The following is a 24,436-nucleotide window of genomic DNA, read 5'->3' as shown; positions in this document are numbered from 1 at the left end:
CCATCAATATGCCATTGCTGGATGCTTGATTTACAAGAAGTACATGTGTTTAACATATTTTAGGTGTCAGCTGGACCTGTCAAAGTTGAGCAGAGAGAAGACGCATAAGCTGGAACTTGAGCTGGAGGAGGATAAAGGGACACTAGTACTGCTGGTGACTCTGACCGCCACAGTCGCGGTCTCCATCTCTGACCTGTCTGTCAACCTACTGGACGACCCAGACCGACGCCAGCAGATCATTAAGAGATATGTGAGTGACGTCCTCACAGCCAAACAGTACATTTCTGCACAAAAGTGGGCTTTTGACACTGTACAGCAAGTGTTGCTATTAACTGCTAACATGTCTTCCTCTAGAGGGCGCTTGACAACTGAATCCTCCATTGAGCCGCATTCATATCTCAGTATAGGTTTTATATTATTACAAATTCAGCTTTGCATCACAGGAATAAATTACATTTTAAATATATATTCAATTCAAAAACAGGTATTTGAAATTGGAATAATATTTCACAATATTGCTGTTTTTACTGCATTGTTGATCAAATAAATGTGCAAAATACAGCAGAATCTGATAGTGCTCTATTCTGCAGTACACTTCTATGATCAAAAGGGGGCGTAAAATGATCACAATCCAGTGCACTGCTGGATTAACACTGGCCTCGCTCACAACTGGACAACAGTGGAGTAACTCACACGAAACAAAGACAGAGAGAGAGAGACATCTCGCTCCTCTCTGAGCTGTCTGTCCTCTCTATTCACGATTTGTCTTTGTCCTGCCACTGTCCCCCGGAGGGCCGGTCAGTGAACCACTTACAGAAATTCACCACCAATGCAGACTGACCTTCTTTCATAACACCTGCATAATGAAGATGTATTCGTGAGAGCCACCAGATAATCTGGCGTGGCGGCTCAATGTTTTTGTCTCAATGTCCACGGCCAAGTGGCTTTGACGTGGACACAAAACTGCTCGCGGACTCTGACAGGGGATTAGAAAAAGTTAGGGCCAAAATAGAGCTGTCAGAAACATATGGATGTATTGCTGCTCAGCAGATTGTGCGCTTTGAATGTAGTCATAGGCCTCCGTGATGTGTTTTTGTTCTTTTTCAGAGTCCAATAAGGTCATTGCTTAACCTGAAGGATGTTGGAATTGTGCAAGTGAAGATCCTGCGGGCTGAGGAGCTGATGGCTGCTGATGTCACAGGTAAAATCACATGTCACTTCCTGTGTTCATTTGTGCCCAGTGGAACAAAAAGCAGGATTCTTACTGGCTTGAAAAAACTGAAATTATCAGGTGATTTTAAAACTATGGCCTGGAAAACTAATTTCTGTAATTAACAAATACATATATTTTTTCTAGTTATTCTATGCTTTAAAACATTTAATTATCTACACTCTCTGATCAGTTCTGGTACTGTATATATATATTTTTTTGCATTAAAAATTAAACTTTTAGGCGTGTTTTTCAAAGATACAGTTAAAACAGTAACATTGTGAAATATTATTTTCAATTTAAAAGTGTTGTATGACTTTCCACAAAAATATTATATTTAATAATTTAATAATAAAATAAGCAGCAAAAACTGTTTTCAATATTGATAATAATAAGAAATGTTTCATGAGCAGCAAATCAGCATATAAGATATTTTACTTATGGAATAAATAACATTAAAATATGCATTGTACATTAAAACATTAAAATATATTAAAATAGAAAACAGTTCTTTTATATTGTAATAATACTTAATATTACTGTTTTTACTATATTTCTGATGAAGTGCACATATAGTATTTATTTTTTTTATTTTTTATTTTTTTTGAAATTTTAAAAATGTACCTGGACTGTAAACCGGAATGAAGTGCACATATATACATATATAGTATTTATTTATGTTTTTTTATTTTATTTTTTATTTTTTTTCTTCAGGAAGTGTATGATGGAAAGATGACCGTCTTGAAGAGAGGAGTCTCCTAATTTCATATTTTCTCACTCATAAGTTGGTCTAGTTTTTGCGGTTAGCTGTTCTCTCAGAAGCGGCCCACCTCATGGGTTCTGATTTCATGCTTCTTCTAATACCACACTATGGTGGACAGACAAAGGCTTTTAAAAACCTTTTGCACACACACACACACACACACACACACACATACACACACACACACACACACACACACACACACACACACACACACACACACACACACACACACACACATTTTTTCTGTGCCTTTCTTTAAAAAGGTTTAAAAAGACTTGTCTTCCAATCTGATTTTTGGCTCCTCTGCACTTTTTTTCCCTCCAACATTCACCCACACCGAATCTGTGTGCTTTTCTCTTCACATTTATTTTAGCTGAGAGCTTACCAAAATTAGCCAAATATTTCACAAAACAACATGCAAGTGGGCAAGATGTGTAGAATTATATTCTTTCAGCACAGATGTCATAGATGTTTTACTCATAGTATGTAATGATTAACTTAATAGAAGGATTTTTTTTTGCAATTAATTAAAATTTTAATGAAAGTTAAAGGCAGATATCATTTTTTGCTAGTTTATAGAACTATCGTAACTAAATATTTAATATTCATCATCATTACTCCAGTCTTCAGTGTCACATGATCCTTCAGAAATCATTCTAATATACTGATTTGCTGCTCAAGAAACGTTTCCTGTTATTATCAATGTTGAAAACAGTTGTGCTGCTTAAAATTTTTGTAGAAACCATGATACTTTTTTTCTAGGAAAGTTGAAAAGGACATAAGAGTACATGAAATTACTGGGGAGAAAACATCATAGGCCACAAGAAGCTGTGTTGCAGCTCTACCGATTTCCAGCTGTTTTAAATGTATCTTTATTATTAAATAAAAATTACTTACTAGAAACTAATAGCTACAGACTTCAATATTTAATTTCACGGTTGTCATTTCATTCATATCATTTTCATATCTCACTTGGGAATTTTAAACTAAAAGCTTTTGAATGCAACATTGTGTTTCAGGAAAGAGCGACCCGTTCTGCATTGCAGAGTTGTGTAACGACCGTCTACAGACACACACGGTCTACAAGACACTGAATCCTGAGTGGAATAAAGTCTTCACCTTGTGAGTTCATTATGCACATCCACCGCAGCTCCCAGCAGAGGACAAATTAAAATATCCACAGCTGATGAAGTTGTTCTGTCACGGGCACTCGCATTTAAAAAACCAAACCAACCAACTATCAGCTGCAATTTGGCTTGATTGTGTAATATATAAAATTATAGAAAACATCAAATGAAAATGTATCCCATTTACTTGTTGACATGCATACAAGGTCAAAAAACACTTTTATTATCTTATAATATGCATTTATTTTTACTTACTTGCTCAACAACTCCCAAAAAAATCACTCAACGATTAATTTTTCCAAACCCTTCCTTTGCCTGATGCTAATCTGCGTTGATTGGTCGATTGGTCTCATTTTCATTTCATCATGAGCCTCTAATGCCCGAGCGGCAACCTCCCGCTCTCTCTCATGAAGCCAACAAGGAAGTGATTAAAACTGCGATTCGTCGACTGGCCGCTTGAGGCTGGCTGCAAAAGGGAGTCAGTCCCATAGACTCCCCATGTTAAAATGCCCAACTTTACAGCAGAAAAAAAACACGTTTACAGCCTGGTTCAAAAAATGATTTTGGTCTATATAGCTAATTTTGCCCTTCATGACAACTGTGAGAGGGGTGAATTTTTTTATAACTCATCCGTTTAAATTCTATTAAGCCTTAAAGTTCCGCATAATTAAGGACGTGGCCACTTGAGTGACAGGTGGATTGCTGCTACTGACACTGCCGTCGAGCTAGGTGGGCGTGGCTTCAGTGAGCAACTCCCGCCTTTTTGCCCATTTTGGATTATCTGGGAGTGATGCGCGGCGACGCGCTGCCAAGTTGGCAACGGCCCGTTCCGCCCACTTTGAGCTTCAAATGTGCTCTTCAGAAATCTGCGGGTGACATCCATGTTTTTATACAGTCTATGGTAATGCCTGATAAAGCAGCATTTGTGAGGGCAGTGCTGCTTTGTGTACAGCGTTACCGGGGAAACCGCTATTTTTACTGCTCCAAAAGTGGCACCTAGTGGCAAAGAATGAATTTGCATTTTCATTCAGACCAACGCAAAAGGACTAACAAGTGGACAATAACTTTATACACAGTGCACTTTCAGATTTAAAACTTTGCAGGATGTTTTCATTCACTTAGAGCTGCGTTTCACACTGCATGGAAGGTAATTTTCAAAAATCCATAATAGAGGCACTTTAAGAAATATGAATGGAGCAGTCATCATGATTCTTGGATCATTTGTTGTTGCAGGATGTTTAGGTTGCTAGTCAGTTGCTAGGCTGTTTTGGGCTGATTCTTGGTGGTTTCCTACTGGCCTAATGAGTCAAACAATCCTAGTGCCAATTGTTCATGATATTTTGGCCTCTAGATATGACTTGGTTTTAGTAATTTAGTGAGACTATCACCATTTACCTCACAAAACATTGCAATATATCACAATATCTCTTGCATGCTTTGCTTCACTTTTGTCTAATATCATAAATTAATACTTCTAGTTCCAATATCAGTAGAACTGTATAGGAAATGATATAAAAGCACACATTAATAAAAAATAATAATTTAATGAGGTAGAATTGAGGTATAAATGCAATGTTGTGAAAATGTCTCTACATTGATCAAAAGCCAATCATTTAGAAAAGTTATAGCACACCTTTTTTTTTTTTTCAAAAAAAAGAAGCTGTGTGATTTAAGGTTTCAGTATGGATCTTCATAATTTCCAACAGAATTTTACTCAAAAACATGTCACTTTATTATGAAAGTTTTTTCTGCCATGGAACTAAAATATAAAAAAAGTAACTGACTACATATCTCACAATTCTGACTTTTCTCATGATTGTGAGATGCAAGCTAAGTATTCAGAGAAAAAGAGTCAAAATTGTGATATATAAATTCAGAATTCCAATACTTCCAGGATTGCAAGAAGTAAGTAGGATATTTTAGATAAAAAAAAATTTCCTTGGCACAAATAACCTTCCATACATTATGGCATTTCAATGCATTGCAAATTCCTGTTTGCAATAATGTGTTGTGCCTTTAGTATATTTGTAAATGCAATATACTAAACCATATTATAAACAATAATAATTTGTTATAGCACACCTTGATCTAAAAAAAGGCAGCAAGATTTAAGGTATCATTCATCATCCAATCAAATCCTGAAGTCAAGTACTTCCCTACATAATTTCCCACAGAAATGCGCCACATTATGGCATTCAAATGTTTTGCAAATTCCATTTAATGCTGACTTTATACAGTATTTGTAAATGCAATACTATAGTCAAAAAGAATAGAAATGATTCTGTATATTTTGTTTTGTGTTTGTGTTTTCACCCTGCAGTAACGTGAAAGACATTCACTCAGTGCTGGAGATCACCGTGTATGATGAGGACAGAGATCGCAGTGCTGATTTCCTGGGTAAAGTGGCCATCCCGTTATTAAACGTAAGCTCACCCCATTCAGCTTCTCTAAATTCTTAAATCCACGTGTGATTTTAAAGGCGCTTTTATAGACGTGTTTGAAACAAATCGACTCGCCGAACGAGATTGATGGCGGCGTGTCTTTAAAAGTGCACACAGCTGGGCCTCCCGGTGCCTGGGTAATGTCTCGGTGACAGAGGGATGCTGGTAATGAGCAGGTACTTGTCAGAGTTGGATGAGCTGGAAGGAGGGAGGGACGGGGAGGGAATGTGCGGCTGGCTGTTTGATGCTGCCGCTGGGAGATCAGGGGTCAGCCGAGGAGGGGGGTCCGCTGGGGCTTTGCCAGACAGCAGGCTGTCACGTCTTCTTCACACAGATCTGCAACAGTGAACAGAAGGCCTACGTCTTAAAAAACAAGGAGCTGACAGGGCCAACAAAGGGGGTCATCTTTCTCGAAGCAGACGTCATCTTCAACGCCGTAAGTGTGCGCTGCGCATGGAGCGCTGGATGTTGTGTCTTTTGTTTCTGCTTTTCCACACTGTCGAATATGCAGTAATTATTGATGCATAGAGAACTCCAGCGCTAATTAAAACAAATCATAGTGCTTCTTATCGCTTCGGTGAAAGCCAGTTTGCGGACGTTCGTTCCACCAGAACAGAAGTACATCGAAGAGGAGTCCAAAGTCTCTAAACAGGTAAAATACCAAAAATTACACTATTCATTAAAAGGAATAGTTCACAGATAATGATACCTCTGTCATTATTTACTCCTTTCCGCCTGCTATACAACGGCTCCAGAGGTGTAGGTAGTAAAGCACATAATGTTAGTAATTTTTTTTTGACGCGATCAACCCGAGTTTGAATCCGCCTTTTGCCGAACTCGTTCTTCTCCCTTTTCACATCACATACCACATCGGAAAGGAATTTATTTTCAATAAAATGAAGGAAATAATCAAAAAGTGGAAAATAACGTGCCTTGTGGGTGTTTATCGGTTAAGGTTAGGTTTAGGGAGGGCTTTATTGTCCAAAAGCGGCAAGCATTTAATAATTTTAATAAAATTATAATTTACACTCAATACATTATTATTGCATACTATTTATAATGTACTACAAGATCCAGATATCTGGCACTATTTGCATCAAGTAATATAAACAGAATCTGACTACTATTATTGCAAAGAAAATACTTGTATTTTTACATAGTGTAAATAGAACCTATCAATATTTTCACTTAGTGTAAATAGAATCCATTGCTATTTGCACGTAGTGTTAATTTCAAGTAATGAATTTTTTTTTTTTTTCTTATGGTTTTAGTTTTACTTAACTTTAATAACCCTGCTTCAGAAGACTTTGAATATAAATCACAAAAGTCATACGGACCACTTTTATGGGGCTTTTATGATGCATCTGAGTTCCATACATAAAATAACAGCACACGGGTGTGAAATCACATTAGGGGCGAGTAAATAATAACATAATATTCATTTTTAGGTGAACTGTTTATTTAATCCAACGGCTGCAATCAAATCAAAACCACCCCAATGAGTGCCGCCGGTCCCATGCCCACCACACAATAAGCCGACGTGTTTGGGACAGGGGGCGCAAGCGCTGAATCGCAGCATTTTCCCCCTTGCCCTGCCGCTCTAGGTGTTGAATAGAAATGTCAAGCCGGCCCTCATGAGAGGAGAGGGGCCACCCCAGAGGGCCCGGCTGCGGCTCTATGGCTGTGCCTGCTCATTGTCCTCTCTCTCAATGTGCCTGCGTGACAAAAGCGCTGAATTGGAGGGGCTGGGCTGAATCAGACGCTGTCACAAAGCTGCGCATTGAGCAGAACAGACCGATTCTTCAGTCCTTTATGTCCATCTCAGTGAAGAGTTCAACCGCGGATTCGGCCCGTATATCTATCCCCAGCTGTCAGTCACACCGTCACTTATGGAGATGATTACATTTGCCTCGTTTTTTGATATGCCATGAGATTAGTGCACCTTTTGGGGTGGTTTGTGTTAATCATGCGTATCAGAACAAAGTCGTTTCATTTTCTTTAGTTTGGCCTCTGATGGAAGAGAATAATATTTATGTTTTATAACAAAAAAAAAAAAAATCTAATTTTTGAATGTTTATTGTATAAAGGTTTTTATTTTCTTTTGAAGCACACAAGTTTGAGGTCAGTTAGACATATATATATTTTTTATTAATACTTAAATTGATTAAAAGTGACTGTAAAGATTCATAAAATTTATGTTACAAATTGATAGTTAAATCGATCAAAAGTGACAGAGACATTTCAAATAAATGCTGTTCTTTTGAATTTTCTATTCATCAAAGAATCCTGAAAAAATGTAGCATGGTTTCCACAAAAAAAAAAAAAATAATTATAAAATAAAATATTAAGCAGCAAAACTGTTTTCAACGTAATAATAATAATAAAATAATTATTATTGTTTCTTGAGCAGCAAATCAGTATATTAGAATGATTTCTGAAGGATCATGTGACTCTGAAGACTGGAGGAATGATGCTGAAAATGCAGCAAAATTTAATTACATTTTTACATTATAAAATATGAAACAGTTATTGTGAATTGTAATAATATTTCACTCTATTACAGTTTTGCTGAATTTTCACAGTCAATTAAATAAATGCAACCTTGGTGAACATAAAAAAACTTATTTCATAAACATAGAAAATGGTAGTGCATTGTTTTAATGTTTTGGTTAAAATATATCTCATATAATTGCACAATATATATAATTGTGAGAATATAAAGTAATACATAATATAATTCTTATACAAGTAAATTATATAACTTTATAAAATATATTTTGTGATTATATAATAATAATATATATATTTTTTTACATTTTAATATTCTTTTGGTTTAAATATATATATATTTATGTGATATAAACATAAAATATATCAATATATTTCAATAACATAATGGATATAATATTTCCAATTTCTTGGTATTCAGCAGTATTCTCAAATAATGATCATTATTTTTAAGGAGGCTGTGGTGTAGTTTATGGCTAACTGCTCTTGTTTTGTTTGAATTTCTTTCTCACATTCTCAGATGCTGCAGCAGAATTTTAACCGAGTGAAGCGCTGCGTCCTCTTCCTCATTAACATGGGCTCCTACATCAACAGCTGTTTTCAATGGGAGTCCCCCCGCAGGAGTATATGTGCTTTCTTGGTAGGTGGCAAACTCTGTATATACACACAGAAACAAACACCATATTAATATGATACACAGCTTCAAGAAACTCAAACTCTTGTATTATAGATAGATAGGTCTAGAGAATAGATATATGGATGCACAGAATGTATATATTATGATTTGAGTGTGTTTGGTGACTCCTGTGTGTTGAAGGGCTGTGATGTGTCAAGTGTGCTCGTAGTTTAGCGCTGAAGAACCCTTGAGCTAAAAAGAGTAGATGTGATCTCTTAGATGCCGTCCCTCTGTGGCCTCGCGCCCGACCTCACCCCACGCCCCCGCCTGCCCCGCTCTGAACACCTCAACAGCCCTTCACACGGTTCCCTCTCGCTTTCACACACTCCATCTACTCACTTCCCTCCTGTACCTGAAGGAGGCGCTGTAGACTCTGAGTCGCCCTCACAATAGATTCGCTTTGCTATTTTCATGCATACCTGTTCATGAAAATTAACTGACCGAGATTTGACCTCCCTCTTTAAACAGTGAAGTTCAGCTCTGGTTTACGGCTATGACTTGAAACTTAAAGCAAAACTCATTTACAACACAGTAACAAAGACTATAAAACCGTTTCAGCTCTAATATCTGATAGAATGAACCACATTCAAAGCCTTTGTGAACATCATTAATACATACATACATACATAAATACATACATACATGTATAACACTCATATACACACACACAGATATATAGTGCGTATATATTCACTTATGTTGTAATAAATTTTTTTAAGTTGTCCTAAGACAAAAACTCATTTTAGTTTTAGGTTTTAGGACATCTTTGACGAAAGATTTTGATCCACTTCAAATGTTGACTACTGTATATATATACACTAAGCTTTTGAAAAAGTCTCTTATTATATTCACTAAAGCTAGATATATTTGATTTAAAAAAAAATCATTAAAAAATTAATCATTAAATTTAAAAATTTAAAATAACTGTTTTTATAAAAGATATATATATTTTATATATTTTAAAATGTAATTTATTTCCTGTGATGGAAAAAAGTAATTTACTCCTTTGATGAATATAAAGTGTTTTTATTTATTTTTTTGATGAAATTATAAAGGCCTTTACTGTCACTTTTGATCAATTTAATGCACCCTTACAGAATAAAAGTATTCATTTATTAACAAAATTCCACAGATTTTAAGTGATAGATAGATAGAGATATTAGAATTATAATGAACTATTGGTATACTACTATAGAACTATATTATATTAACTACAGTATATTTATTTATAACCATTAGCAGTTATTGTAGTAACTTATTATGAATGAATTATTGTAATGAAAATGGAATTGCAGGACATCTAGTAATCAATAAAATGATACTTTTAATAAAGAATATTTTGGTTGTGATTGCTCAGATCTTTGTGGTGGTGGTTTGGAATTTCGAGATCTACATGGTTCCATTGTCCCTGCTGCTGCTTCTGACCAGGAATTACTTCCTGCTGGCCTCGGGGAAGGAGTCGCGCGAGGGAAGTGTGGTGAGTGTGTTTATGGATGTTGACTCTTGAGTCTAATGAGGGCTAAATTTGTGACATTTATCTCCAGCTCATTTTAAGCACATGGTTGTTGTAGGCTGTCACAGGAAATTGCAATGTCTCACCCTACCCAAACTATCTTTGATTATTTGAACTAACCATCAACAATTCCTGGTTAATAAAGAGTTACGTTATATTGTGCACAGCTGGAATTGAATGTTTTTTATTCCAATTACTTCAGGTAATTAAAAGTAGCACAGATATATGAGCTCTTAAACGTGCCATTCCACTTACCTGGTGTATTTACTTATCACATTTTCCAATTAAATTGTGTCAAACTAATTTCATGCCATCGTGAAATGTTGTCAATCACACTAAATGTGTACGCAAAACTCCCTGCAAATTGATTCCACTGTAATTGTTAAAATAGTGTGGAATGAGTGCTGATGACTTTCAGTGAGCGGTGTTTCTGAAGAGGGTGTTCGCTTCCCAATTAAGCCATCCAAATTTGAATTACATTTTTATTCAGGAGTATCAGGAGTCAGTAGCGATATGCATCAGATAAATTTCAAAACAATAAAATAATAATTTTCCACTACTTTGCAAATTAAAATATGAAATTACCATATTGACCAGCATGAATTAATTCTTTTTTTTTTTTATTGCTTTTTTTGTAAGCTTAATTTCAGTTGACGGACACATGACAGACACTGAGAGAGAATCATTTTCACATTCAGAAGGAGATAGACACAACTATACAGTCTGTCTCAAATGTGAGCCGTATGCATATGTGTTTTCATATGTGGCCTGATGGCTAATAAATGGCGGAACAGTTGGCATTAGATTGTCATCAGTCTGTATGTGATGTAACGTGAGTGTTTAAATGACATTCTAAACTCCCCAGAGGAAAATGTTCTTGCTCTGAGGTCGATCTATTATTGCTCAAGAGACTTACTGGAATTCTCAGTCATGTTTTATTTAGATATCAACTTCATCTCAGATGTTTCTTTAAAAACTGATGAGAAAAATATAAATGAGATGGTTCTTGACATTGAGTATATAAAACAGGGTTCTCGTGGTGATTTACAAATAGTGATTTACAGGCCTGGAAAAGTCAGAAAAATTAATAAAATGTTAAAAAGTCATGGAAAGTTTTTATCTGATAAAATTCAGATAGAAATTATTTTAATTGCAATTATTATTATTATGTTTTTTATTATCAAGTTATCAGGAGTGACTTGGAAAGATCATGAAAATGCATTTGTCAAAATATTCCTACTACAAAATGAATGTGGATAGAACTTAATGAGAAATGTTTAGGTTAACATAAAGATCTCATACTTATTGTGAATCAAGTTCATATCGACTTTTGCAGATTTTGGTATCTTGGCAAATCTGAGCGAAGTTTAAGCAAGAGATTTCTAGGGTATATTTCTTGGGAGAAGCAGGAGAGCAGAGTTTCTATTTGCTCTCCATTTGATTTCATTACTGCTTTCATTCTAGCAGAAACAACTGAGTTATTAAAAAGATCGCACTTGTGATTTTTCTTGATAGCAAGCGATGGAGGACCTTCTTGAGGATGTGGATGAAGAATATGACAAAGATGACAAGGTAACTATACATTTCTATGTGTAACTCATTTAGACTCCTCTTATCACTTGGTTACAAGCATGGCCAAAGGAAATCTACCCTGTATCTCCTTTCTATATAAAATAGCATCATTTGTGGTCAAGTGTTATAGCTGAAGCTCTCGGGGACAGCTGAAAGATTGGCATACAGACACACAGTTTAATATATGTGTCAGTGCTTTAGTTTAATTGCACCTGAGACTTGCATTGCCAAATATATCAACATATCGCAGATGTTTCACTCCAGCCATTCGTCGCATTCCCATAGCCCTTTGTGTGCCACAAGGCAGCCATTAGCTGCCTGACCTTTGACCTTGGGAGCTAATTTGGGTATTTTGGCACAAATGACCCAGACACCTGTTTTCCATTCATAAGGACCCCTCATAGGCCCGGGCTAAGCCTGGACATATGTTTGCACTTAGCTTACCATGAAAATACAGCAAGGGTTGGTATCACTCTCCAAGCTTTCAGAAATTGTTCCTGCTAATTTATGGGGACAATTGATTTGTTGAACCCTGACTCTGTAAGTTATTGGAGAAAGAATAACACAACTTGCAGCCTGTCCCACTGATTTTCCATCTGACCAGAGACACAGGTGAGGACTGGGGTGCAGAATAAATGCTGTCAGACTGGCCACGATTAAACAAGGAAAAACACAAGATAGCATGGTTTGAATCACTAATATTTTATTGAAAAAAGATTAATGACAATCTATTAAATACCCCATAAAATGGTGTAATTAAAATTCAGATTTTTTGTTTTGGGACAGGACATATTGAAGGGCAATTTTTTTAAATAGTCAACAGACTTTAGTTTTAAAAAGTTTGGAGCTGGTTTTTTAATGTTTTTGAAAGAAGTTTCTCATGCTATTCAAGGCTGCACTTTTTTTAAATATAGTAATAAAAAACAACAACAAATATACATATATATATATATATATATATATATATATATATATATATATATATATATATATATATATATATATATATATATATATATATAGTAAAAACATTAATACTGCGAAATATTTTTTACAAATTAAATCTAAAAATAAACTATTCAAATATTTTAAAATGTAATTTGTTTCATTTACTTGAAATAGAATCTTCTAAAATCTTTTGTAAAATTTAATGTATTTACTGTCAATTTCAATCAATTTAATGCATCCTTGCTGAATAAATTTATTTAAAAAAAAAAACTAACTTCAATATATATTAAATAAAATCCTTACAATAAATTCCCTTTCTCTCTTTTCACTTCATTAACTTACAATTAACCATATTTTTATTCAGAAACATTAACAGATATCTTTATTATAGTAACTTATTATGAAAGGACTAGGAAATTTTATTATATGGACATTTAGTAGAAAATGGAATCAGCCCAACAACTTTGCTTCTTGCTATTGAAAATCTATTTATGCACCACATGAACAAGATTTCAATATTTATGGTCCATTATCCAAGACAAAAACTGTACATTTTAAATAAAAAAACACCGAGAACAGTTAGAAAAACAAGCAGAAGGATATGGGAAGCTCACAAATCGAATTTGATTTACAATATTTTAAATGCAACTTTTGACATTTGATTGAGATGAATTTAAATCTAATGTTAAACATTTATTCGGTTTGGTTCCAGAGAATCGCGTCATTCAGAGGCCCTCTTTTCCATATTAATGAAGCTGTGGTTTGGGATTGGAGACTTGCTGCTTTTGTGTTAAGCTACACCAAGTAACCTTTTAGTCTAAAAAGAAGAGACACCAGACAGCAAACAAAAGCTTCCCCACCCCCACGTCTTTCATTTCTCATAATGCAACTAAACAACTCTTGTTACCTTATTAGAAGATTTCCTACAGACCAAAATACAACTGTTCAAAATCTGCAACTACTGTATGTACAATAAAATAAATTCTGTTGAGTAACTTGCCATGTGCATGTGCGTTCAAACAACAGGACTCAGAGAAAAGGGGCTTCTTGGACAAATTCTACGCGGTTCAAGATGTGATCCTAACAGTTCAAAATGCTCTGGATGAAGTGGCAAGCTTTGGGGAAAGAGTGAAGAAGTGAGAAGTTTGGTTTCTCATACCTTTGGTGTTTACTTTTTTAGTTGCATTAATTTTGTGTAATGAATGCATGGTTCCTCTCTTTCAGCACGTTTAATTGGTCTGTGCCTTTTCTGAGCTGGTTAGCCATAACGGTTCTATGTGCTGGTGCCACACTAATATACTTTATTCCACTACGATACATTGTGCTGGTCTGGGGTGAGAATTCCTATTGCTTTTGTGTATTAAACTCTTTCCCAACGGTTTGTTGTAATGAATAATTGCAGAGTACCTCTTAAATAGAGATGCATTTCTATACATAAGATGAGTTCTTGCATTCTAATGATTTAAAGGGTATAATATTTTGGATATTAGTAGGATATGAACATGCATGTCCCACACAGGTATAAATAAATTCACCAAAAAACTTCGGAACCCCTACATCATTGAGAACAACGAGCTGCTGGACTTCCTTTCTAGAGTTCCATCAGATGTCCAGTTGGTAAGTGATTGATGAGGGATGTATTTTCATTCTTTTGCATGATTTACAACGTGTTTGTGCAAAATATGCTCTTCAGATTCAATACAAAGAGCTCAAACCGGAGACTTCTCTAAACCCAAGCAAGAAAAGGAGGAACAACCCCGGATAGATGCTGAACTGTGACTTTACGTTTCTAAATCATCAGCCTCGAAAGCATTGTACACATACAACACACTGTGAATGTTGCACATCTTCAAAAAGGAGATTGTTTAAAAAATAAAATATTTCTATCCTTATTTATGCAAACTTGCACAACTATAATATAGCTCAAAAACTAATTGTTCATTAAATATATTTTTAATTGTTTATATACACATTTTTATTCTGTTACTGATTCACAATCAGTGTATTGAACATTTTTAATCAAAGAGACTTATGTGGAGAAAAATACTGCAAGCCGGTTTCAGACTTATGTCGCCCATGTGAGCACCATACCTCAAAAAACTTGTGCCTACCACTTGATCACAGCTACAGCAAATTAGTCTTTTTAAATGTGATTTTTAAACCAGTCAGTTGAGCCTATATAATGCAGCACAGTTGAATGTAATAAATGCAACTGTCTTTTTGAAAACACCCCAAACCTTTACAGTGAACTTTGCACCTTTGAGGTTGCTCTATAATATAATTTTCCTTGGATAATTATTTTTATTGGCAAGCACAGGGAGAAACTGCATGCTGTGCATTTAAATGGAAAGAATGTACACATGCATATGAAAAGTAACTGTAAATATACATGTTGTTCTGGACATGTTTACCCATGACAGATGTCATATGCTATAATCACTGTTCATATGCTATGATGAAATTGTGTTTTATTGTAATATTTGTACATTGTGTTGCTTGTTAATTATTCCTCAATGATCTATGAGCATGTAACTGTTAAGCAGATATACTCAAGCAGATAAATTATTATTAGATGGAGGAATTAGTGGTGCACATGTAAAGAAAAAAAGGCATATTCATACAGGGCTGAACCCAACTAATGAAAATCTCTCTCTCTCTCTCTCTCTCTCTGAACTTTTGGGTTATTTATTTTCAAAAACTATGAATTAATAGTCCTTTTTCTGATTGTTGGTGGTTTATTTTGTATTTATTGGTCTTCTAAATTCTAGATTCTTATGATGAAACTTGAAATCACATTTCCAATCTTTACTGTTACTTCTGTACTGTATGTGAAACTAAATGTAAGGCAAGATTTTGTCCATCAGGAATTGATTGGATCTCTTTATGATTTATTTTTTTTTTTTTATATGGCTCAACGTGCACCAATGAATCATTCACAGTAAAAGAAGAATAAATAGGGTCAATTTGGATTCCATGATTACTTTAACCACATCCTACAGAAGGAAATAAATTCATTAATTAAAAACAAATTAATACATGCAGTTAAACATGGTGTCATGGGGTTTTAATACATATGGCATTGTATAATCCAGTATTTCGTCCTTGTGTAAAATGTAGATTGTTAATAAATTGTCCTAGAGCATCCAATTAACTAATCCAGATTAGAGATGTGTGAAGTGATGCATTTCTCGGGATGGGGGCCGGGATAGTAACGGAAGATGAATGAGTCACCATGCAGGTGGAGTTTTGTGTCTCCATTAACATGTTCATATGGGCAACTGGAAGATCCATCTCCCAGTTACAAAGGAAAGGTTTATAATTAGTTTCTTTAATCTCTGCCTTATTAAATAAATGCTTCTTTGGGAATCAGGACAGACTAATTGAGCTATGAAGGGCATCTTTTTAAAGTAGCAAAAGAGCAGTCTCACCCATGGCCTGGGCTTTTAAAAGAGATTAATGAGAATTTAAACCACTCTTGGGTTTCCCTTCTCACTTCTCACTTCATACCTATGTAATTCTAAAATTATTAATTTTTCATTGTTTTCATTTATTGCATTATTTATATTTATTTTCAGTAAACATTGTAAAAGCTATCACTATCATGTTTAAACACTTATATATATAATGCATAAAATAAATGTATTTATTATTTTTTAATTATTTAAATTATTAGTATATTTGCATTGCAGTAATGAAATTAACTGAGGAGAAATGTGATTAAATGTTATTAAAATAATGTCCCAATTAAAAAAAAAATGTACTAATGGTACTAAAATATGCTTAATTTTCTTAAAGTACAACATCATTTTATAAAAGATAACTACTTTTTCCTTTTGATTTTAGGTTGAAATATGACCCGGACATTTTGTGAGATTCTCCATGCCATCTAAATTTTCATACCATGAAAATCTAAATTAACACAAGAGAAAAGAATCATTATAAATAACAGTCAGCACCAGTCATCACTTTTATTCATCATCATATGCTATCTGGAAACCCAATCACACACAATACAAAAACAAAGTTCTAATCAAAGCACCAATACTGTTGTATTGCAGACCATTATTCCTCAAGAGCCTGAAGCTCATCCTCACAAATCAAACATTACGCCCCCCGGCAGAATTCAACACCCCCTCAGGCTCAGACACCCCACAGGATCATGAAGGGTGGAAAAGGTGAAAAGTGCAGGATGCGACCTGGAAATCATTGTCAAGATTGTATTTATTGTGACTTCTTACTAACATTGTTAAGTGTATGGATTTGCTCATATGTTGAAGGAAGTAGTAGCAGCAGCACATCTCATGAGGTTTGTTTGTGTCTCAGGCCAGGCATGAGCGCTTCTCTTACACAGTCTTGTGCAATCAGAAAGAGTTTCTAGAAAACAAAGTCCAAACACCACACATAAAAAAAACAGTTAAACACCAACAGTGACACAATGCACGATGCTGAAACAAGTCAAACAATAAATTACACAGTAAAACACGGCTAGATAATGAACCGTGCCTTGTTCATCTCCATACCTCATCCCTACTGATCAAAAATACCAAAGACTGTGGAATGGATACAACACATTTAAAATTAATAATGGGCCGATCTATATGTGGAACACGTAGCAGCGGTTGGAAAGCAATGCATGAAAGCTGCCCCCAGGTGCTGAGCAGAATATGAGCACTGGCACCTCTGCGGGTTCACACAAAGTGCTATACATCTAATTGCTGAAGTGTCCACTCACAGTCGCCGTGTTTCTCCATGGCATACTAATGCACTCTCGGCTCTACATGCGATGACTGGCCTTGTGTACTCCTGGTGTCTGTAGAGCTGATTAGCAGGAATTTTAGCCATTGCTGGAGAGCTGTGCAAAGAGGACATACAGACTGCTGAGTGTTTGGAGACCAGGTTATTGTTTAGATCTGCCGGCAATGCTCACAATGTTACTGTTTCAATTGAAGATGGTAGATCTGATGTATTGGATCAAGTAGGATTAGAAGGTTGAGAAAGTATTGCTGTTGAGTTGAGTGTTTACTATTCTTTAGGTTTTTTGGTATTTTGGTTTGGTTCAGTCGCGCAATATGCCTGCCTATGTTTCCTTTGTAATCATTTTCTGCAAGATGTTGTAACATAATATTGTTGAAGATAATAAACACAATGATGAAGCTCACCATCTTACTACAAAAAGTGCCTTTCTCCATTCAAAAAACAGCCATGAGTAAAATTATTTCATCATTTACTCACCCTCATGTTGTGAGTATGACTTTCTTTCATCCATGGAAGATATAAAAGATGTCTCATTTTTTTTGCCCATACAATGAAAGTCAGTGGGGTCCAAAACAACAATGTAAATGATGAAGTTCAGTAGATTTTTCATTTTTAGGTGAACTATCCCTTTACAGCAAACAGATTAAGTTCATGCATCAATTTTGTTTCATTTGAAGGGAAATAAGGAAGCATTCTGAAGCTTGAAAGGGGAAACAACAGGGAGTTAAAAAAAGAATCCATACAAGCAGACACATATTGCTTAACCATGCCTTTCTCTTCAACGGATTGCTCTGGTAAGCACACTTTCTGATCTGTTATACAACTAGACAACGGTTCAAAAGTTTAGGATCAGTCAATTTGTTTTAATTAATGTTTTTTTTTTTTTTCAATAAGGCACAATACATTTATCAGAAGTGACAGTAAAGACATTTATAAAGTTACAAAAGATTTCTATTTCAAATAAATGCTGTTCTTTTGATCTTTCTATTCATCAAAGAATCCTGAGACAAATTTCCATACAATATTAAGCAGTAAACTGTTTTAAATACTGATAATAATTATAAATGTTTTTGAGCAGCAAATGAGCATATTAGAATGATTTCTGAAGGATCATGTGACACTGAAAACTGCTGAACATTCAGCATTGCATCACAGGAATAAATACATTTAAAGTATATATAGTAAATAAAATAGTAAATAGTTATTTTAAACCGTAAACTGTTTTTTGCTGTATTTCTCCATCAAATAACTGCAGCCTTGGTGAACATAAAGATAAAGATAATGACATCACTGAATCAACTTTTTTTGTGCTGTAGCTAAAGAATTCTGGGCCCCCTGAAAGAAAAACTGATGTTGGCCCCCACTGCCATCCACTCAAATTTGGTGTTTTTTAATTTTTTTTAATGAAAAAACAAAACAGAAAATAAATAAATACATTCATGCATACATACATACACACATACAAATCCAAACATACATCACGGAGGCGTCAATTTATTTTTATTTTTTTATAGTATTTGCTCATCTGCAATACGTCTCCAAGATGTCTCTAATGGCTGGACTTTTTCCAGACAGACCTTGTACCAATTAGGACAACTTCAGAAAGTATCTAATAACCCTTTCTCTCATTCACAAGAGTCCCCACAATCATAAGAAAATGATATTTGTGTTTATTTTGATATGTACTCTCCATTCATCTCAAGGCCTCAACTGGGCTTGGCGAAAGCTTCCATGTGATGTGACACTGTCCAACAGCTCCGTCACCTTGGACTGTTCGGGAAGATCTTTGAAACAAATTCCGAAAAACCTATTCTGTAATTCAACTGATCTAGACTCTGCGGATAATAAAATAAGATACATCCCAAAGGATGCCTTCTAGAATCTGACTAATGTTACACACATAAACCTCAGAAAGAATCAGATTGAAAAATGCCTTGAAAAAGATCATGGGATTCCCATGCACTAGGCAAAGAATAACGCTCTACAGATTCATCCAAATGCTTTTAGTGAACTATCCAAACTACTAGATCTACGACTGTCTGGAAATTCTTAACAAACGTTCAACCCGTCATGGTTCCGCAACCTTACTATGTTAAAGTATTTGTATTTTTCCTTCAACTCATTGATAAGTGAATTTGAAATTTGACAATTCTTCAGTGTCCTACCGCAATTGGAAGTTGTAGATTTCTCATACAATATTCCGTCTCAAACATTTTACCCAGGATTGAAACTCAAAAGGGTTTGCTAGTTTGGAATAACTACAAACACATCACCTAGAAGGATATATTTTCCATAATCTTTGTGAGGAAGATCTCCAACCTCTCTTTGGTTTGAGAAACCTATCCGTTCTAAACTTGGGAGTCAACTTTCTCCAACATGTAAATCTATCAGTGTTCAAGAACTTTCACAACCTCTCTTTGATTTCATTGATTGACAACAGGCTAACATTCACAAGCCCTGTTCGGAGACAGGAGTGCAGAAGTGAACAGTGATCTGTTCTTTCTGATGACAATGAAGGAGACCGCTGTGAAGGCCCCTACATTCACACAAATGAACAGTTCCGCCATTATACTCCATTTACCAAAGCCGAATGTCTGGCAACAGGACCAGTTTTGGACCTCAGCAGGAACAACATTTACCATATCAATCAAAATTTCTTCACAGGAGCAGAGAACATAACTTGCCTCAATCTTTCCTCCAACTTCATTGCTTCCTATTTCAATGGTACAGAGTTTACTCACTTTCCCAAGCTAAAGTACCTAGATTTGTCTCACAACAGAGTCTACATGTGTTTATATTCTGCTTTAAATTAACTAAATTAAACTTGGATTTAAGTCACAACAAACATTACTTTGAGGTGGCGAGTGTCAGGAACAGTCTGGCGTTTCTGGAAAACCTTCAGTTCCTCAGAGTGCTCAATCTCAGTTGGAATGAGATTAATTCGCTAACCAACAAGACTCTGAAGAGCGACTCACTGAAGGAACTGCAGTTTCAAGCCAATCAACTTGATATAATGTGGAAGAAGGAAGAAGAAGGTATTTTTAAGCTTCTCTTGAACCTAACTCACCTTGATATATTACTTAACAAGCTTAATGAAATACCAGATGATATATTCAGCTTTTTTCCAAAGACACCAAAATATCTTAGCATTAGCAGGAACCCGCTTGCAGATTTTGAGTGGGAACAACTCAAATATTTACTCCAGTTAGAGACTCTGGATCTAAGTAAGAACAAACTGAGTAAAGCCACTAGAAAACTATAAAAAAAAATATATATACAAGTTCGTTGAAGGTCTTAGACTTTAGCCATAATCTGATCTTCAAGTTGCATCACAGCTTTCTCAATGATGTCAAAAGCCTGATGATCCTCAGTCTTGCTTTCAACCGCTTGCAGCATTTCAGCGATGCATCCTTTCAGACAGGTAGTGATCACTACCTGTGCATGCTTAACCTGCATAGAAACCCTATCCATTGCACCTGTGACCTTCTGGACTTCATTCTCTGGTTAGAGAAATGTGAGACAGTCCTTCCTCATCTAGCAATGGACGTCTTGTGTGACCTTCCGGAATCCAAAAGGGGACATCCAATGATCAGTCTGGACTGATCATTGCTTGCATCAACAACAGTATTGCTCAAATCCTATATGTTCTCACCTCATCCATCATCACTGTCATGATGTCTACAACGATCATGATACATGTGTTCTACTGGGACATATCGTACATTTATAATTTCTGGAGAGCCAAAATAAATGGTTATTACATGAAGACGTATGACTGCACCTATGATGCCTTTGTAATGTATGACAGGGTGTGACTGCACCTATGATGCCTTTGTAATAACCACTTGCATTTTGAACTGGAAGATAGAGGAAGGCGAATTTGTCCACTCTGTCTGGTGGAAAGAGATTGGACGCCTGGTATACCAATCATGGATAATCGAACCAGAGTGTAAACCAGAGTAGGAAGACGATATTTATGCTGATGGAGGGATTTGTTCACAGTGGGATTTTCAAGATGGCAACTTTCCTAGCACAGCAAAGGCTGCTGGAAGAGGGATTAGAAGTGATGGTGTTGGTCTTGTTGGAAGCGGTTCTTTGGCAGTCGAAAATCCTAAACTTGCGGCGCTGCATGTGTGGATGAAGAGGCTTTTTCTGGCAGAGTCTCAGACAGGCAGTCATGTTTAAGAGTCAAGGTGTGCAAAGTAAAATGTTTACAAATTATGTCAATGGATGATAAACTGGTACAAAATGAGTAGTTTCAGTTGAAATACTTTTGCTGTTGAGAAGCTTTCTTGGATTCCTTCTCCTGAACTGTTTGTGATTACAGTGTTGAAATTTTTACCTTTATTTGTATTTGTAAATTTATTGTTTAAAATTGGTACATTACTAAAGTAAACAGTTAGTCAAAAATCTATATAGGCTAATGCATTTTTAAGGAAAGTTTACATTAACCATCTTAAATATATCATTATTTTTATCTACATGGGGGACATTGTATTGTTCACTAATGTAACACTCATTTCCAAGTTAGTTTTTATCCCATGAAACCAAAATGCAATGAGTTTTTCACCATTCTGTCTGTAAAGAAGACCCCACTAATGCAGTCACTTCCCTCTTAAACTAATTTTATCAACAACTTCCCATTAGTCTTAGTTATAGTGCAATCAGAGTCACTTTTGTACAGGACATATGCTGATGTACTTTATCACTCTAGAGAGTGATACCGCGTGGTGACAGATTTTTATCAGTGCATTTTGTGGACTCACATAGTTATGATACACAAACATACAGTAACTCCAGCTCTCTACGCCCTTCCCTTTCTCATCTTTTATTCATCATGAAACCAGTGATGAAAAATTCATGACTCCAGGCAATGAAATGAATGCAAAATGAAAACTGTGGGCGTATAAAAAAAGGGTGAAAGAAAGAATGTCTCTATCTAGGGTGATGCTGGCACAAGATGCGGATCACGGCGAGGGCAGTGGGTTCTGAAGAACAACTCTCTTGCTAACTCTTTCTATGTTAATAAAGTAGATGAACTTCTGATGGACCCGTTTTATTTCTAGCATTACGAGAACCTTTGCAACTACACTGTGTGCTTGCTAAATAATATTGTAAAGTATGATGACTTTACTAACTAAACTTACCTAACCAAACATCACTCATCTACTTAAGGCCAACCATGAGAAACAAAGCAAAAATTATATGGTTTATAACTTAGCACCCAAAGTGCATCACATGGAATACCATTATTTTAATGAATAAATTAAGTAAACCTAGAGTGTCTTAAATGTTACAACAAAAAAGATCAATAGTAAAGGCAAGGGGAAACAAAGTGTACAGTGAAAAAAAATGGTGTAGAAACGATTTTCACTCAGAAATTGCTTTTAAATTTCATAATTACATAAGAAGTGGGCAGTAATGCATTGAATCATAATTACATTTGAATAAACCACATTCAATTTGTAAATGAAAATGTTAATTTAATGTATCTGATATAGGCTATATCAAGACACACTGAGATTCTGAATAAAAATGACCATAGCTGCGTCCCAAATGATGCACTATGCACTCATACACTATGTACTTATGCATTCTGTACTCAACCATGTAGTGTATGAATTATATAAGGTTATTTTGTCATTCATAATCGGAGTCTGATAGCCCCTCCACCTTCGCTACGTAATTAAAGCTGCGACAGATGAGTGCATGAAGTGTCCAATATTCCACACTTCGTTTTTTCGGTTATTGAAGTGCATCATCCGGGTGTTTAAAGTTCACTTTTTCTTTTTGGAATTTTCAGTGTGAACGCACTACTCACACTATTTATACTAAAAAAATGTCATAGAATAGTGTAACAGTACGCGATTTGGGACGCATCTTATGTTTTCAATAGCATGCTACCGTACTTGGCCAACTCATTCTATTTACTAGTATGAAATATAGTAGTATGAAACACCAACAAAGCAATATAGCATACTAATGTTTAAACTGTATTGTAAAACATATACTGCATACTGTTAATAAACCAATGCTGCGTTCCAGGCAGGTTTTTGAGCTCATAAGTCACGACTTCAAACCACGACTCACGACTTTGTAGCATTCCAGGCAAGTCACAACAAATTCCTGAGCGCAAGGAAATGTAGCTAGATTATTCATTCTATTGCAACGTTATATTGTCTTAAAGTCTATTTCTCACCGTCTACCACTTGCATAAACACCGCATCTGTAGGCAATATTATCTGTAGTGGCTACCATTGTTGTTTCGCGGGCTATGTGACATCAGAGCTCGGAACTGGGAGTACATCAATCTAGTACGAGTTCACGGGTGGGAAGTCACGGGTTTGACTGCTGTTCCAGTGCACTTTCACGGGTAGAAGGTTGGAAAAACACGGGTTACGGGTTGCCTGGAACACGGCACAAAACTTAACAGTATCAAAGACTATGGAATACCCTAAGGGACTTTGACAGTATGCAGTACGCTAGCATTCTATTTCGAACATAACCATTGCTTGTTGCCTGTGTGCTTACCTCGTCACTGTGGTGGATGGGCCTGTATGTACACACAAAATTCTGTGGATAGATCCGTTCTGCGCATATCATGTAGGCCTACATGTAGCATTTAGAGACGGTTGGTCTTCAGTGATGCCAAGTAGGTCAGTGTACCTCGCATGGGGTTGTTTCAAAGGGCGGAAATACTGCAGTATTGATTTGGACATGCCTGGATGCATTCCATTGCTCAATCTTACAAATAACCCACCAGTAATAACACCAGTTCGTTTTGTTCAGCGTCACGTTTCGAGGCGTGGAAATGTCACCACAATCCACCTTTTCCTGACGCAAAAATGGGCGCCGCCATTTGTAAATTATATGGGTAAAGCTTCCGGTCTCATTTGCGTCCAGCTATTTTTGGCTGTACA

At 35.7% G+C, this 24,436-nt stretch overlaps 1 protein-coding gene and 1 pseudogene across 1 annotated transcript in view; both read left to right on the top strand.

Annotated features, from left to right (window-relative positions):
• The window catches only part of LOC109097352 (multiple C2 and transmembrane domain-containing protein 1-like), a 28,656-nt gene extending 12,386 nt beyond the window's left edge, over window positions 1–16,270 (top strand). The window contains exons 8-20 of the mRNA XM_042765446.1: window positions 64–250; window positions 1,108–1,201; window positions 2,996–3,098; window positions 5,424–5,526; window positions 5,879–5,985; window positions 6,127–6,196; window positions 8,573–8,692; window positions 10,086–10,205; window positions 11,757–11,813; window positions 13,788–13,897; window positions 13,986–14,095; window positions 14,281–14,378; window positions 14,455–16,270. Of these exons, the coding sequence (XP_042621380.1) occupies window positions 64–250; window positions 1,108–1,201; window positions 2,996–3,098; window positions 5,424–5,526; window positions 5,879–5,985; window positions 6,127–6,196; window positions 8,573–8,692; window positions 10,086–10,205; window positions 11,757–11,813; window positions 13,788–13,897; window positions 13,986–14,095; window positions 14,281–14,378; window positions 14,455–14,526 (1,351 nt within the window). The 3' untranslated portion in view covers window positions 14,527–16,270. The remainder of the gene's footprint in view (window positions 1–63; window positions 251–1,107; window positions 1,202–2,995; window positions 3,099–5,423; window positions 5,527–5,878; window positions 5,986–6,126; window positions 6,197–8,572; window positions 8,693–10,085; window positions 10,206–11,756; window positions 11,814–13,787; window positions 13,898–13,985; window positions 14,096–14,280; window positions 14,379–14,454) is intronic.
• LOC109097199 lies at window positions 15,955–21,307 on the top strand (annotated as a pseudogene).
• The last annotated feature ends 3,129 nt before the right edge of the window (window positions 21,308–24,436 follow it).

This window comes from Cyprinus carpio, chromosome A10, assembly GCF_018340385.1.
Source record: "Cyprinus carpio isolate SPL01 chromosome A10, ASM1834038v1, whole genome shotgun sequence".
Classification (NCBI taxonomy): Eukaryota; Metazoa; Chordata; class Actinopteri; order Cypriniformes; family Cyprinidae; genus Cyprinus; species Cyprinus carpio.
This window is presented reverse-complemented; position numbering and strand designations above follow the sequence as displayed.